This window comes from Anomaloglossus baeobatrachus, chromosome 2 (assembly GCF_048569485.1).
Source record: "Anomaloglossus baeobatrachus isolate aAnoBae1 chromosome 2, aAnoBae1.hap1, whole genome shotgun sequence".
Taxonomy (NCBI): domain Eukaryota; kingdom Metazoa; phylum Chordata; class Amphibia; order Anura; family Aromobatidae; genus Anomaloglossus; species Anomaloglossus baeobatrachus.
The window spans coordinates 453,532,973-453,546,507 of NC_134354.1; the positions used below are offsets into that span (position 1 = coordinate 453,532,973).

At 44.6% G+C, this 13,535-nt stretch overlaps 1 protein-coding gene across 1 annotated transcript in view; it reads right to left on the reverse strand.

Moving 5' to 3' along the window:
- Nucleotides 1–13,535, reverse strand: part of LOC142290258 (multidrug and toxin extrusion protein 2-like) — a 190,575-nt gene that overhangs the window by 39,913 nt on the left and 137,127 nt on the right. The window contains exon 14 of the mRNA XM_075334212.1: nucleotides 10,595–10,727. Coding sequence (XP_075190327.1) covers nucleotides 10,595–10,727 — 133 coding nt within the window. The remainder of the gene's footprint in view (nucleotides 1–10,594; nucleotides 10,728–13,535) is intronic.

Consider the following 13,535-nt stretch of genomic DNA (forward strand, 5'->3'; position numbering starts at 1 on the left):
ACATGGATAGATAGACAGAGGGATAGATACATGATAGATACAGGGAAAGATAGATACATGATAGATAAATACATGAGAGATCGATAGAGGGATAGATAGATAGATAGATAGACAGATACGGTAGATAGATACATGATAGATAATAGATAGATAAATAGATACATGATAGATAGATATACTGTATATGATAGATTGACATATAGATAGATGGATAGATACATGATACATAATAGATACATGAGATAGATAGACAGACAGACAGACAGACAGACAGATAGATAGATAATAGAGTGATAGATATATAATAGATACATAATAGATAGAAAGATAGATAGGTAGATTGAATCATAGATAGATAGATAAATACTGCATCTCTTTGTAGGTGAAGGAAAGAGTGAGATTAATTTGTTCCCATAAAACTACTATAAAGAAATGAGGGGAAAAAAATACAAATATATACTGTATATATAAAAAAATGTTCTTTATTTTCACCACCTCGGATTCACACCAGCAACTTTCAAATGTGTCCAGCAGCTCTCCTAACTTTTCTAGCTGTTGAGCCACTAGGAATAATGATGTGAGAAGGAGGATTTTATATGGTTGAACCTACAATGCAGCCTCTGATTACACAGCAGATTACACAGGACATAGAGCTCCATTGTACAGAGCAGCATCTCTATGTCCTGTGTTCTAGGCCGGTTTAATGAGGTATCAGTGACACGCATGGTTATGGTCACACGTGTGTCATACGTGTGCCACGCGTATGTAATACGCGTGGCACACGTGTGATATCCAAGTTTGCATGTGTGTGACAGGTACCGGAGAAAACATGGGACTTTGAAATAAAAAGATTTTCCATATTTACCTGCTGTCTCCGACACTGCTGCTTCCCGCTCTTGACTGCCGCTCATTATATTCATCGATTATTCACCGCACTCAGGACCTTGAAGCCGGAACATCGCGAGGACAGCGCTGGATACAGCACCGCTGAGGACAGCATCGCGGGGACAGGTGAGTATTCTGCAAGCACAGTGACATCCAGGAGGTCATTGGAGTTCTCAATGAACTCTGATGACATCCTGATGACCCCCGTGACACTCGCGCTACAGCTTCACGGGTTCATCAGAGTTCATTGGGAACTGACTGTGATGAGTCCCCGATGCTGTCCCCGTGATGTTCTGGCTTTCAGGTTCTCACTACACACACACATATACATTGAGCACATATACACACATACAGTTAGGTCCAGAAATATTTGGACAGTGACACAAGTTTTGTTATTTTAGCTGTTTACAAAAACATGTTCAGAAATACAATTATATATATAATATGGGCTGAAAGTGCACACTCCCAGCTGCAATATGAGAGTTTTCACATCCAAATCGGAGAAAGGGTTTAGGAATCATAGCTCTGTAATGCATAGCCTCCTCATTTTCAAGGGACCAAAAGTAATTGGACAAGGGACTCTAAGGGCTGTAATTAACTCTGAAGGCGTCTCCCTCGTTAACCTGTAATCAATGAAGTAGTTAAAAGGTCTGGGGTTGATTACAGGTGTGTGGTTTTGCATTTGGAAGCTGTTGCTATGACCAGACAACATGCGGTCTAAGGAACTCTCAATTGAGGTGAAGCAGAACATCCTGAGGCTGAAAAAAAAGAAAAAATCCATCAGAGAGATAGCAGACATGCTTGGAGTAGCAAAATCAACAGTCGGGTACATTCTGAGAAAAAAGGAATTGACTGGTGAGCTTGGGAACTCAAAAAGGCCTGGGCGTCCACGGATGACAACAGTGGTGGATGATCGCCGCATACTTTCTTTGGTGAAGAAGAACCCGTTCACAACATCAACTGAAGTCCAGAAGACTCTCAGTGAAGTAGGTGTATCTGTCTCTAAGTCAACAGTAAAGAGAAGACTCCATGAAAGTAAATACAAAGGGTTCACATCTAGATGCAAACCATTCATCAATTCCAAAAATAGACAGGCCAGAGTTAAATTTGCTGAAAAACACCTCATGAAGCCAGCTCAGTTCTGGAAAAGTATTCTATGGACAGATGAGACAAAGATCAACCTGTACCAGAATGATGGGAAGAAAAAAGTTTGGAGAAGAAAGGGAACGGCACATGATCCAAGGCACACCACACGTAAAACATGGTGGAGGCAACGTGATGGCATGGGCATGCATGGCTTTCAATGGCACTGGGTCACTTGTGTTTATTGATGACATAACAGCAGACAAGAGTAGCCAGATGAATTCTAAAGTGTACCGGGATATACTTTCAGCCCAGATTCAGCCAAATGCCGCAAAGTTGATCGGACGGCGCTTCATAGTACAGATGGACAATGACCCCAAGCATACAGCCAAAGCTACCCAGGAGTTCATGAGTGCAAAAAAGTGGAACATTCTGCAATGGCCAAGTCAATCACCAGATCTTAACCCAATTGAGCATGCATTTCACTTGCTCAAATCCAGACTTAAGACGGAAAGACCCACAAACAAGCAAGACCTGAAGGCTGCGGCTGTAAAGGCCTGGCAAAGCATTAAGAAGGAGGAAACCCAGCGTTTGATGATGTCCATGGGTTCCAGACTTAAGGCAGTGATTGCCTCCAAAGGATTCGCAACAAAATATTGAAAATAAAAATATTTTGTTTGGGTTTGGTTTATTTGTCCAATTACTTTTGACCTCCTAAAATGTGGAGTGTTTGTAAAGAAATGTGTACAATTCCTACAATTTCTATCAGATATTTTTGTTCAAACCTTCAAATTAAACGTTACAATATGCACTTGAATTCTGTTGTAGAGGTTTCATTTCAAATCCAATGTGGTGGCATGCAGAGCCCAACTCGCGAAAATTGTGTCACTGTCCAAATATTTCTGGACCTAACTGTATGTATACACACATAGCAGACACACATGGATAATATACCGAGCACATACATACACATAGCGCATATACATGTATACATGGAACACACACACACACACACACACACACACTCTGCTATATACTCACCCAGCGATGCGGTCCCCGGCAATGAAGTCCCCAGCGCTGTCCCTGCTTCCAGCTACACAGGGCACTAAATATTCAGTGAGTATAATGAGCAGCAATAAGGAGCAGGAGGCAGCAGAGCCGGAGACAGCATCCCTGGAAAGAGGTAATATAGAAAATCTTTTTATTAAAAAGACCCGTGTTTTCTCCGGTACGTGTCACATTGATGTCACACGGATCACATCAGTGTGCAATCCGTGTGACACCTGTGCTGCCGGAGAAAAAACGGACATGCCTGTGTGTGTGCGTGCGGGGTCATAAGAAGTCCCACGGTCCGTGTGAAAACACGGAAGTGTGACTAAGAGCAAATAATAACATGGGTACGTGTGGCACCCGTTTTAAAAAACGATGTCACACGAGCCTGAAACACGGACGTCTGAAACCAGCCCTACAGGGAGAGAAAAAGAGTTTTCTCTCTTGTCATAAAATTACTAAAAATAATAAAAAAATAGAATAATGTCATTTTATTACACTTTTTTTTATAAAATAATAAACATCACAAATCAGCAAATAACATGGACCTATTTGGTGTCCCTGTAATCGTAACAACCCAAACAACACAGAGATCAGATTATTGCTGGGGATTGGTAAATGGCATAAAAAATGGCGCAATATATTATTTTTCTTTGTTAAAACCCATAAAAAATGTAATAAAAATGTATCCCCGAGGCTGTGTTCACACGTAGCGTAAATGCTGCATTTTCTCTGCAGGTGTCCGCACCACGAGTGCAATAACGTTCTTCTCTGATTATTGCGTGTTTGCGGTATTTTTTATGCATTGTTCCCCTTATTTGATACATGTTTGGTGCAGATGTGAATCCTTAAGCTTATAAAGAAAAAGAACACCAAATCCGCACCGTTCAGCGGCGTCTTTCCACGCACCAGGGGCGGAGATTTCATGACTTCTATCCACTTTGCTTGGACAATTAGTCCGTGTTCACATGTAGTGTAAATGCTGCATTTTTTTCTGCTGTTTTTTTTTTGCACATAAATTCGGCTGTGTTTAATTATCCAAGCAAAGTGGATGTGATTCCATGAAATAATATCGCTAAACTCTGCGGTTTTGGTGCTTTTATTTTTCTCTAGAGGTTTCTATGTGGAGCTTAAAAAAAACGCAGGAAATAAAAAAGCTTCTCTATAGAATAAAAACACTTAATAACGCAGATTCACATCTGAACCAAAAACACATTAAATAATGGAGGAAATGCATAAAAAAATGCAGCAAAAATGGATGGTGTAGTTTGGTGCGGACAGCGGCAGAAACAAAAAGAAACAGAATTTATGCAACGTGTGAACACGGCTTTATAGGTACAAGTAAGCAACATGTTATACAGTGACACATATAAATAAAAGAAAATTCTGGCTGCTATGACTTTGAATGAACAGTCCAGGGCATCTGCTGAGTGACCCTTATTGACAAATGGGTGTGGCTAGGGGGCATGGCCAAAATTTGGCAGTTTGATTGGCATCCATTCCCTGGAAAGAATTCTCAACAAATCCCTTCAAGAGACTGAGGGTCATTATGTCCCTAAGAATAGGGTGGGGACCCAGCGTGTGGGGAGATGACGAGCTTGCCGTGCACTGTAATGTCTAAGGAAGAGATGAGGGGCCTAGCGGTCCTATTTGAGACCCAGGTGCCAGGGAAGTGTTTGATGCTTTGTCTCAGGTGATGAATGGACTGTTGTGGATGTATATTTGCACTGGAGTGGTGACCGGGGAGCGATGAGTTAACAGCAGGTCGTGCTGCAGCCTAGAAGCCTCAGCTACATCGGCTACATGGGCCCCTATAACTACATAGACCTTCTTACAGAGTCAAACATTTTTAAAACTGATACTTGCAAGTGTGGAATAAAGGGTGAACACATGTAGTAGACATGTTAAATATTTTCTTCTTATATAGGTAATATAGTCCATTGACTTTGCCATAGTTTAATGAAGACACGACTTTGTTTAGATTGTTCCTTTACATCACTTTAAGTCTTTATATACTGTTAGCATTCACAGTAAGGCCTCATTCACAAGTCCGTATTTAAACACGTATGTGTTAAAAATGGTACTTCTGTCTATCAGTATTTTGCATCAGTGTGTCATCCATGTGTCCGTTTTTACCATCAGTGCCATCCATGTGCTGTACATTTTTTTTCATGGACCCATAGACTTGAATTGGCCCGTTTCATCTGTGATGCCTGAAAAAAACGGATATGTCTCCGTGTGTTTTGCACAAACACATGTAGCACCCAGGGATATGGGTTACTCGGTTCCGGGCAGTGTACGTCTTGGCAATGTCACGGTGGTGACCGTTACCCGATTCCGTGCCCTGGGCCCTTTTTGTAATGGGGATATGCAGCACTGGGGTCCTGGGTTCAAATCCCACCAAGGACACCATCTGCAAGGAGTTTGTATGTTCTCCCTGTGTTTGCGTGGGTTTCCTCCGGGTACTCCAGTTTCCTCCCACACTCCAAAGACATATAGATAGGGACTCTAGATTTTGAGCCCCAATGAGGACAGTGTTGCCATTGTATGTAAAAGCGCTGTGGAATTAACAGCGCTATATAAATGAATAAATATTATTGTTATTATTATATATTATATTTACAGGGGATTAGTGAATAAAGTTTATACATGACGCCATTTGCAGTGTTGCGGCTAAGTGTAGGGAGCCGCCACTGCAGAATGTCTCTACCGGGGCTGATGGTATTGGCAGCTAGTATGGTAGTCCCTCCGCAAGTAGGCTTTTGCCCCAGTGGGTGTATGGTGCAGTAGGCATTGGAAGAAGGAGTCCAGACAGGTATTCAGTGCAACTGGTTTACTCACTTGAGATGTTAACTGGTTGCCCAAGGATGGCTGGTTTCGCCTTCAGGTTCCCTTTATCCCAGTGCCAGTCTGGTTTCTCTGGTACCTTCTTCCCCTGCACCTGTCTCTGGTAAGTGGGTCCCCGTTCTGTGGTTTGTCCACTTCTGTACACCTAACAGTAGCATGAACCCTGTGGGGTTGGAGTCTCTGGTCCTGTCCCTGGTTCTCCCTTTGCTACTGAGTCTTCGGATTCTTTAGGGTCAGCAAGGTCCTTGATGGTCCTCTTTGCTCTGCAGGTGTTAACAGGTCGGCTTGAAGCTCTTTCCTGTCCTAGGGTCCTGTACCCCGTCGGTGTGTAGTTCCGGGAGTACTCCACCATACTCCACCGGCAACCACTTTTCCTGGGTACCAGGTCACCGTTAATCCGAGTCAGGGAGTCACTTCACTTCCACCTTCACACCTCTACAGTCACTTCAGTCCTCACTACCGACTTCCTGTGTTCTCCCTGTCCACAGTCTGCCCCTCCCACCTGGTCAACTAGTGGACTGGATTGGCTCCACCTCTAGGCGGCCATCCATTGATCCCACCCACAATAGCTAGGTACCATTGTTTGGGGGATTTGTTGGGGTAAACTGGGATTACCTGGGTTTTTGGTGTTACCAACACTGGGGTTCTGGGTCCCTAAGGGGGTAGGCCCTGCATCCTGGTGGGGATGTTATACAAAGAGGAAGGAAGAGAGAAGGCACTAAATTTATGCAAAAAAATAGTATTTATTTAAACATCAAAGATATTAATTCATAAATAGAATACAGTCATAAAGTATTTGTAAATAGCAAGGAAAATATAAAAATGAGGTCACAGAAGGTGGATGGAAGATGGATGGGTTACTAAGGAACACAATAATAAACCCACAAACACCTACCCTGTACCCTGCCTGACGAGTAGGGGACTAGCCGTGGATCAGAGAGGTGAAATTGCCAAGGGGAAGGGATGTAGAACTCCCCAAAAAGGACAAAATTATGGAGCAAAAAAGCTGCAAAATAGTCATAAATGACAGTAATATATTGGCAAACCACCACTGAACCAAGAAAGTGGCCCTAGGGCTATATAGGTGTAAAAATAGCCGTGAGTCATAGAGGTAAGGCTGCAATAAAAAATTTAATATCATAACCAACCCACACGAATTGTATAAAAGCAATCTTCAAAAGACGCGTGTAGTCGTGGATCACAAGAGTAAGGCTATAATATAATATATAGTTACCAAACTACACACGCCCCTAGAGACGCAGTTAATACAATGAATATAGTCGTGGATCAAGAGGGTTGCGGTAAAATAACCTAAATTTTTTTTTTAAGAGCTATGCAGCCCACAAAGGAGTCTAAGGATAACTCTCCGGTAAGAACTAGTGTCTAGCACAGGGGTCTCAAACACGCGGCCCGCGGGCCGCATGCGGCCCTTCAGGTGGCTTCTTGCGGCCCGCAGGCCCGTGGACCTGGTAAAGATGGCGACCGGTGCAGGGGCCGCAGCTGTCAGTTATTTATTTCAGCCTACAGTTTTGTGTTTGCCGCGCACAGTGAAGTTCTCGCTGCAGAACGCAATGACAGCCGCCTGCCAATCAGAGGCAAGCACCTGCTGCATATGACCTCAGATGCTTGCCTGTGATTGGCCAGTGGCTGTTGTGCAGTGAGAACTGCTCTGCACGCGCCGGCTGAACGTTCAGCGATGACAGCAGCTGTGATCATTACCTGGTCCACGTGCCTGCGTGCCGCTGACAGCAGGTGAGAAGAATGTTTTCGTGTTGCTGGCTGAGGCTGCAGTCTCTGTGTGTGTGTGTGTGTGTGTGTGTGTGTGTGTGTGTGTGTGTCTCTGTCTGTGTCTCATGCCGTGTGTGTGGTTCTGTTGCTGGCTGAGGCTGCACTGTGTGTGTGTGTGGTAGCTGAGGCTTCACCGAGTCCACGTGCCTGCATGCCGCTGACAGCAGGTGAGAAGAATGTTTTCGTGTGTGTTAGCTGAGGCTGCACAGGGTGGGGGGGATGTGTATTTGCTGAGGCTGCACAGGGTGGGGGGGATGTGTATTGGCTGAGGCTGCACAGGGTGGGGGGGATGTGTATTGGCTGAGGCTGCACAGGGTGGGGGGGATGTGTATTGGCTGAGGCTGCACAGGGTGGGGGGGATGTGTATTGGCTGAGGCTGCACAGGGTGGGGGGGATGTGTATTGGCTGAGGCTGCACAGGGTGGGGGGGATGTGTATTGGCTGAGGCTTCACAGGGTGGGGGGGATGTGTATTGGCTGAGGCTGCACAGGGTGGGGGGATGTGTATTGGCTGAGGCTGCACAGGGTGGGGGGGATGTGTATTGGCTGAGGCTGCACAGGGTGGGGGGGGGGATGTGTATTGGCTGAGGCTGCACAGGGTGGGGGGGGGGGATGTGTATTGGCTGAGGCTGCACAGGGTGGGGGGGGGGATGTGTATTGGCTGAGGCTGCACAGGGTGGGGGGGGGGGGATGTGTATTGGCTGAGGCTGCACAGGGTGGGGGGGGGATGTGTATTGGCTGAGGCTGCACAGGGTGGGGGGGGGGGGATGTGTATTGGCTGAGGCTGCACAGGGTGGGGGGGGGGATGTGTATTGGCTGAGGCTGCACAGGGTGGGGGGGGGATGTGTATTGGCTGAGGCTGCACAGGGTGGGGGGGGGGGGATGTGTATTGGCTGAGGCTGCACAGGGTGGGGGGGGGGGATGTGTATTGGCTGAGGCTGCACAGGGTGGGGGGGGGGGATGTGTATTGGCTGAGGCTGCACAGGGTGGGGGGGGGATGTGTATTGGCTGAGGCTGCACAGGGTGGGGGGGGGGGGATGTGTATTGGCTGAGGCTGCACAGGGTGGGGGGGGGGATGTGTATTGGCTGAGGCTGCACAGGGTGGGGGGGGGGATGTGTATTGGCTGAGGCTGCACAGGGTGGGGGGGGGATGTGTATTGGCTGAGGCTGCACAGGGTGGGGGGGGGGATGTGTATTGGCTGAGGCTGCACAGGGTGGGGGGGGATGTGTGTGTGTGTGTGTTAGCTGAGGCACATTGCTACAAGGGGACAAGGATGCACACATTTTTACAGAATGGGAAACAAGATGGGGCACATTACTACAAGATGTTGGCCAAAATTACTATGCGGTGGTTATTGTAAAACTGTATTACTTACAAAAAGGGGAAAAAATGTAAAAAAAAGTGTGTGTGTATGTATGTATGTATATATATACATACATATACACACACTACACCTTTGTTATAATGGACAAATGAAAAATGTTCAAAAACAGTGATTCAAGGTTGTATAGAAAGAAAAAATGGTACCACTACCAATGTCACTTTGTCCTGAAAGGAATGCGGCCCCTCAAATTATTTTTTTCCTGTGTGCGGCCCATACACCCAGCCGAGTTTGAGACCCCTGGTCTAGCAGAAAAAAGAGACATAACAGTAAAGAGAACTATAAAAAAGTGGAGAGATGATGTGATGAGCAGAGGCTCCAGTGCCGAACACAGCAGCAGTAAGGAGTGAACAGCCCAGATGCATAAGCCTGTAAATACAGGGAATGCCAAAGGTAAAAAAAGGGGGGGAGAAAGTATGCTGCTATGTTGGGCAGTGGAGTGACCGCAAAGAAAGTTGCAGAGTAAGTGATGAAAAAAGGAATAAACGACAAAGAGGAAAATGGAGGTGCAAAAATGCACAGTTAATCCGGAGAAATTACCTAATGACTGGCAGGACCGGGAGGTGGAGAGGAGGCTTCAACGTCCGTTTCGCTTTAGGCGCTTTTTCAAGAAGGTTTAGGGTTTTTTTACCGCAACCCTCTTGATCCACGACTATATTCATTGTATTAACTGCGTCTCTAGGGGCGTGTGTAGTTTGGTAACTATATATTATATTATAGCCTTACTCTTGTGATCCACGACTACACGCGTCTTTTGAAGATTGCTTTTATACAATTCGTGTGGGTTGGTTATGATATTAAATTTTTTATTGCAGCCTTACCTCTATGACTCACGGCTATTTTTACACCTATATAGCCCTAGGGCCACTTTCTTGGTTCAGTGGTGGTTTGCCAATATATTACTGTCATTTATGACTATTTTGCAGCTTTTTTGCTCCATAATTTTGTCCTTTTTGGGGAGTTCTACATCCCTTCCCCTTGGCAATTTCACCTCTCTGATCCACGACTAGTCCCCTACTCGTCAGGCAGGGTACAGGGTAGGTGTTTGTGGGTTTATTATTGTGTTCCTTAGTAACCCATCCATCTTCCATCCACCTCCTGTGACCTCATTTTTATATTTTCCTTGCAATTTACAAATACTTTATGACTGTATTCTATTTATGAATTAATATCTTTGATGTTTAAATAAATACTATTTTTTGCATAAATTTAGTGCCTTCTCTCTTCCTTCCTCTTTGTATAACATGTTTGTTCTGAAGTTGGCACCCCTCCTGTGGGAACCCCCGGTGTGCTTCCCCCTGAGTATTGATTAGCCATGCATTTCTTGTTTATCATCCTGGTGGGGATGCAGAACCTTGTAGCACCCTGATGGCTTCAGGGGTGCTACACACACAGTCCGTGTAAAAACACGGATATGTGAGCAGCCCCATAGATTATAATGTGTACATGTGGTATCTGTGAAAAAACGGATACAACACGTATGTGCCTCACGGACGTCTGCATGAGGCCTAAGCTGAAGTTGTAGATACATGCTTAGATATATATAGGCTAGTAATCTTACCTACGATTCCAAGTTTCACTAGAAACATCAGTGAAATTCCAAGTGGCAGTCCAATAGCATAATACCCGACGGCATTGGTAATTGCTCCAATTTTTTGCTTTCCTAATCCTCTCAGTATTCCTCCACTGGAAAACTGCAACATATTTTTTAGATGCTATCACACGTTTAACTTGTTAAAATACTGGTAATAATCAATGTATTAATGATAAGCAGCAATTATCGTCAATCCTAATTTTAAACAGGAAATTGATTTTTATTTTATGTCTGTACTAGTCTTAAAGGGAACCCAACAGCTGGTCTTAAAGAGAACCTGACCAGGGCTTCTACCTGCCCGCTGCCCTGGAATAATAGGTCTCTCCTTATACATGTATGAATGGAGATACCTGACAGTCCTTGGCAGTGGGTGGTGAGAAGCCACTTTAAGCTATCAAACTACACTAAACAGCCTTAGCCTAAGGACCCTTTTACATTGTGTTGTGACCTGCATTCAGTGGTCCCTTTGGGACTTCCAACTGAATCCCCCACAAAATGGGTTTTGGATGCATGCGCCAAAGGGGCCATTGACTATAATGATGTAGCCGGAGTCACCATGTGCTCTGTCATGCACCACTTTCAGGAGTATACGTTTTCCGGCGATGGAAGCCCCAATGGGACCACTGAACACAGGTTAGAATGCAATGTGAAAGCGGCCTAAGGCACACCTGTGCAGTAGTCATACTGTCTAATCACAGTTCTTGATATGCCACACCTATGAAGTGGATGGATTATCTCACCAAAGGAGAAGCGCTCACTAACACAGATTTAGACAAATTTGTGAACAATATTTGAGTAAAAAAGGCCTTTTTTTTACATAGAAAAAGTCTTATAGTTCAGCTCACGAAAAATGTTGTGTTTATACTTTTAAGTGTTTGTATTTCTATGAAATGCCACATCATTTCAGAATGAGACATATATGACTGAAATCATACAGCCACTGTCTGACTCATGCTGCTCATGGATCGGATAGCATGTACAGTTGAAACCAAAAGTTTACATACACTAAAGGGTGCTTTACATGCTGCGACATCGCTAACGATATATCGTCGGGGTCACAGTCTTTGTGACGCACATCCGGCATCGTTAGCGACATTACAGCATGTGACAGCTAGGAGTGACGATCAACGATCGCAAAAACGTCAAAAATCTTTGATCGTTGACACGTTGCTCCTTTTCATAATATCGTTGGTGGTGCATGCTGCTGGTTGTTCGTCGTTCCTGCGGCATCACACATCGCCATGTGTGACACCACAGGAATGACGAACATCTCCTTACCTGCGTCCACCAGCAATGAGGAAGGAAGCAGGTGGGCAGGATATTCCGCCTGCTCATCTCCGCCCCTCTGCTTCTATTGGACGGCTGCCGTGTGACGTAGCTGTGACGCCGAATGAACCGCCCCCTTAGAAAGGAGGCAGTTCGCCGGCCACAGCGACGTCACAGGGAAGGTAAGTCCGTGTGACGGGTGTAAGCGATGTTGTGCGCCAAGGGCAGCGATTTGCCCATGACGCACAACCGATGGGGGCGGGTACGCTCACTAGCAATATCGATAGCAATATCGCAGCGTGTAAAGTGCCCTTAAGAGTACTATGCCTTTAAACAATATGGGACAGCCCATATGATGAGGCCATGTCTTTGGAAGGTTCTGATAGTTTATTGGAAACATCTGAGTTAATTAGAGGCACACCTGTATGTATTTTAACACACACGTGAAACATACTGCTTCTTTGTGTAGCATCATGGGAAAGTCAAAAGAAATCAGCCAAGATCTCAGGAAGAGATTTATGGACTTGCACAAGTCTGGTTCATCCTTGGGTGGTATTTCCAGATACCTGAAGGTGCCTTGTTCATTTGTACAAACAATTATGTGCAAGTACAAACAAGATGGGAATGTCCAGCCATTTTACTGGTCAGGAAGGGGATGGGTTCTGTGTACTAGAGATGAACGTGCTTTGGTCAGACATGTGTATATCAACCGAAGAAAAGCAAAAGATCTTGTGAAGATGCTGGTGGAAGCTGGTAAGATTGTGTCATTATCTACAGTGAAACAAGTAGTGTTTTCAACATGAGCTGAAAGGCCATTCTGCCAGGAAGAAGCCTTTATTAAAAAAAAAACATACAAAAGCCAGATTAATGTTTGCAAATGCACACAGGAACAAAGACCTTAATTTTTAAAGACATGTTCTGTGGTCTGACGAAACTAAAATCGAACTATTTGGCCATAATGACTATCGTTCCGTTTGGAGGTAAAAGGCAGAAGCTTTGAAGCCTGAGAATACCATCCCAGCTGTGAAACACGAGGGTGGCAGCATCATGTTGTGGGGTTGTTTTGCTGCAGGAGGGACTGATGCTCTTCACAAAATAGATGGCATCATGAGAAGATTATGTGGCAATACTGAAGCAACATCTCAAGACATCAGTCAGGAACTTAAAGCTTGGGTGGGAATGGGTCTTCCAAATGGACAATGACCCAAAGCATGCTGCCAAACTGGTTACAAAGTAAATTAAGGATAACAAAGTGAATGTTTTGGAATGGCCATCACAAATCCCTGATCTCAATCCTGTTGAAAACTTGTGGTCAAAGCTGAAAAGGCACGTGCGAGCAAGGCATCCTACAAACATGGTAAAGTTACATCAGTTCTTCAAGAAGAATTGGCCCAAATTCTCCTACCAACTATTGTGAGAATCTTGTGGAAGGATATCCAAAATGTTTGACCAAAGTCATACAATTGAAGGGCAATGGTAACAAATACAAATGAAATTTATGTACACTTTTGACTTTGCTGAAAGTAATAAAAATGCCTTAAAACAGTCTCTCTCTCTCATTATTCTTGCATTTGGCAATATATAAATAATTTTGGTAATCCTAATTGAACTAAAACAGGAAAGGTTTATTCTGATTTCATGT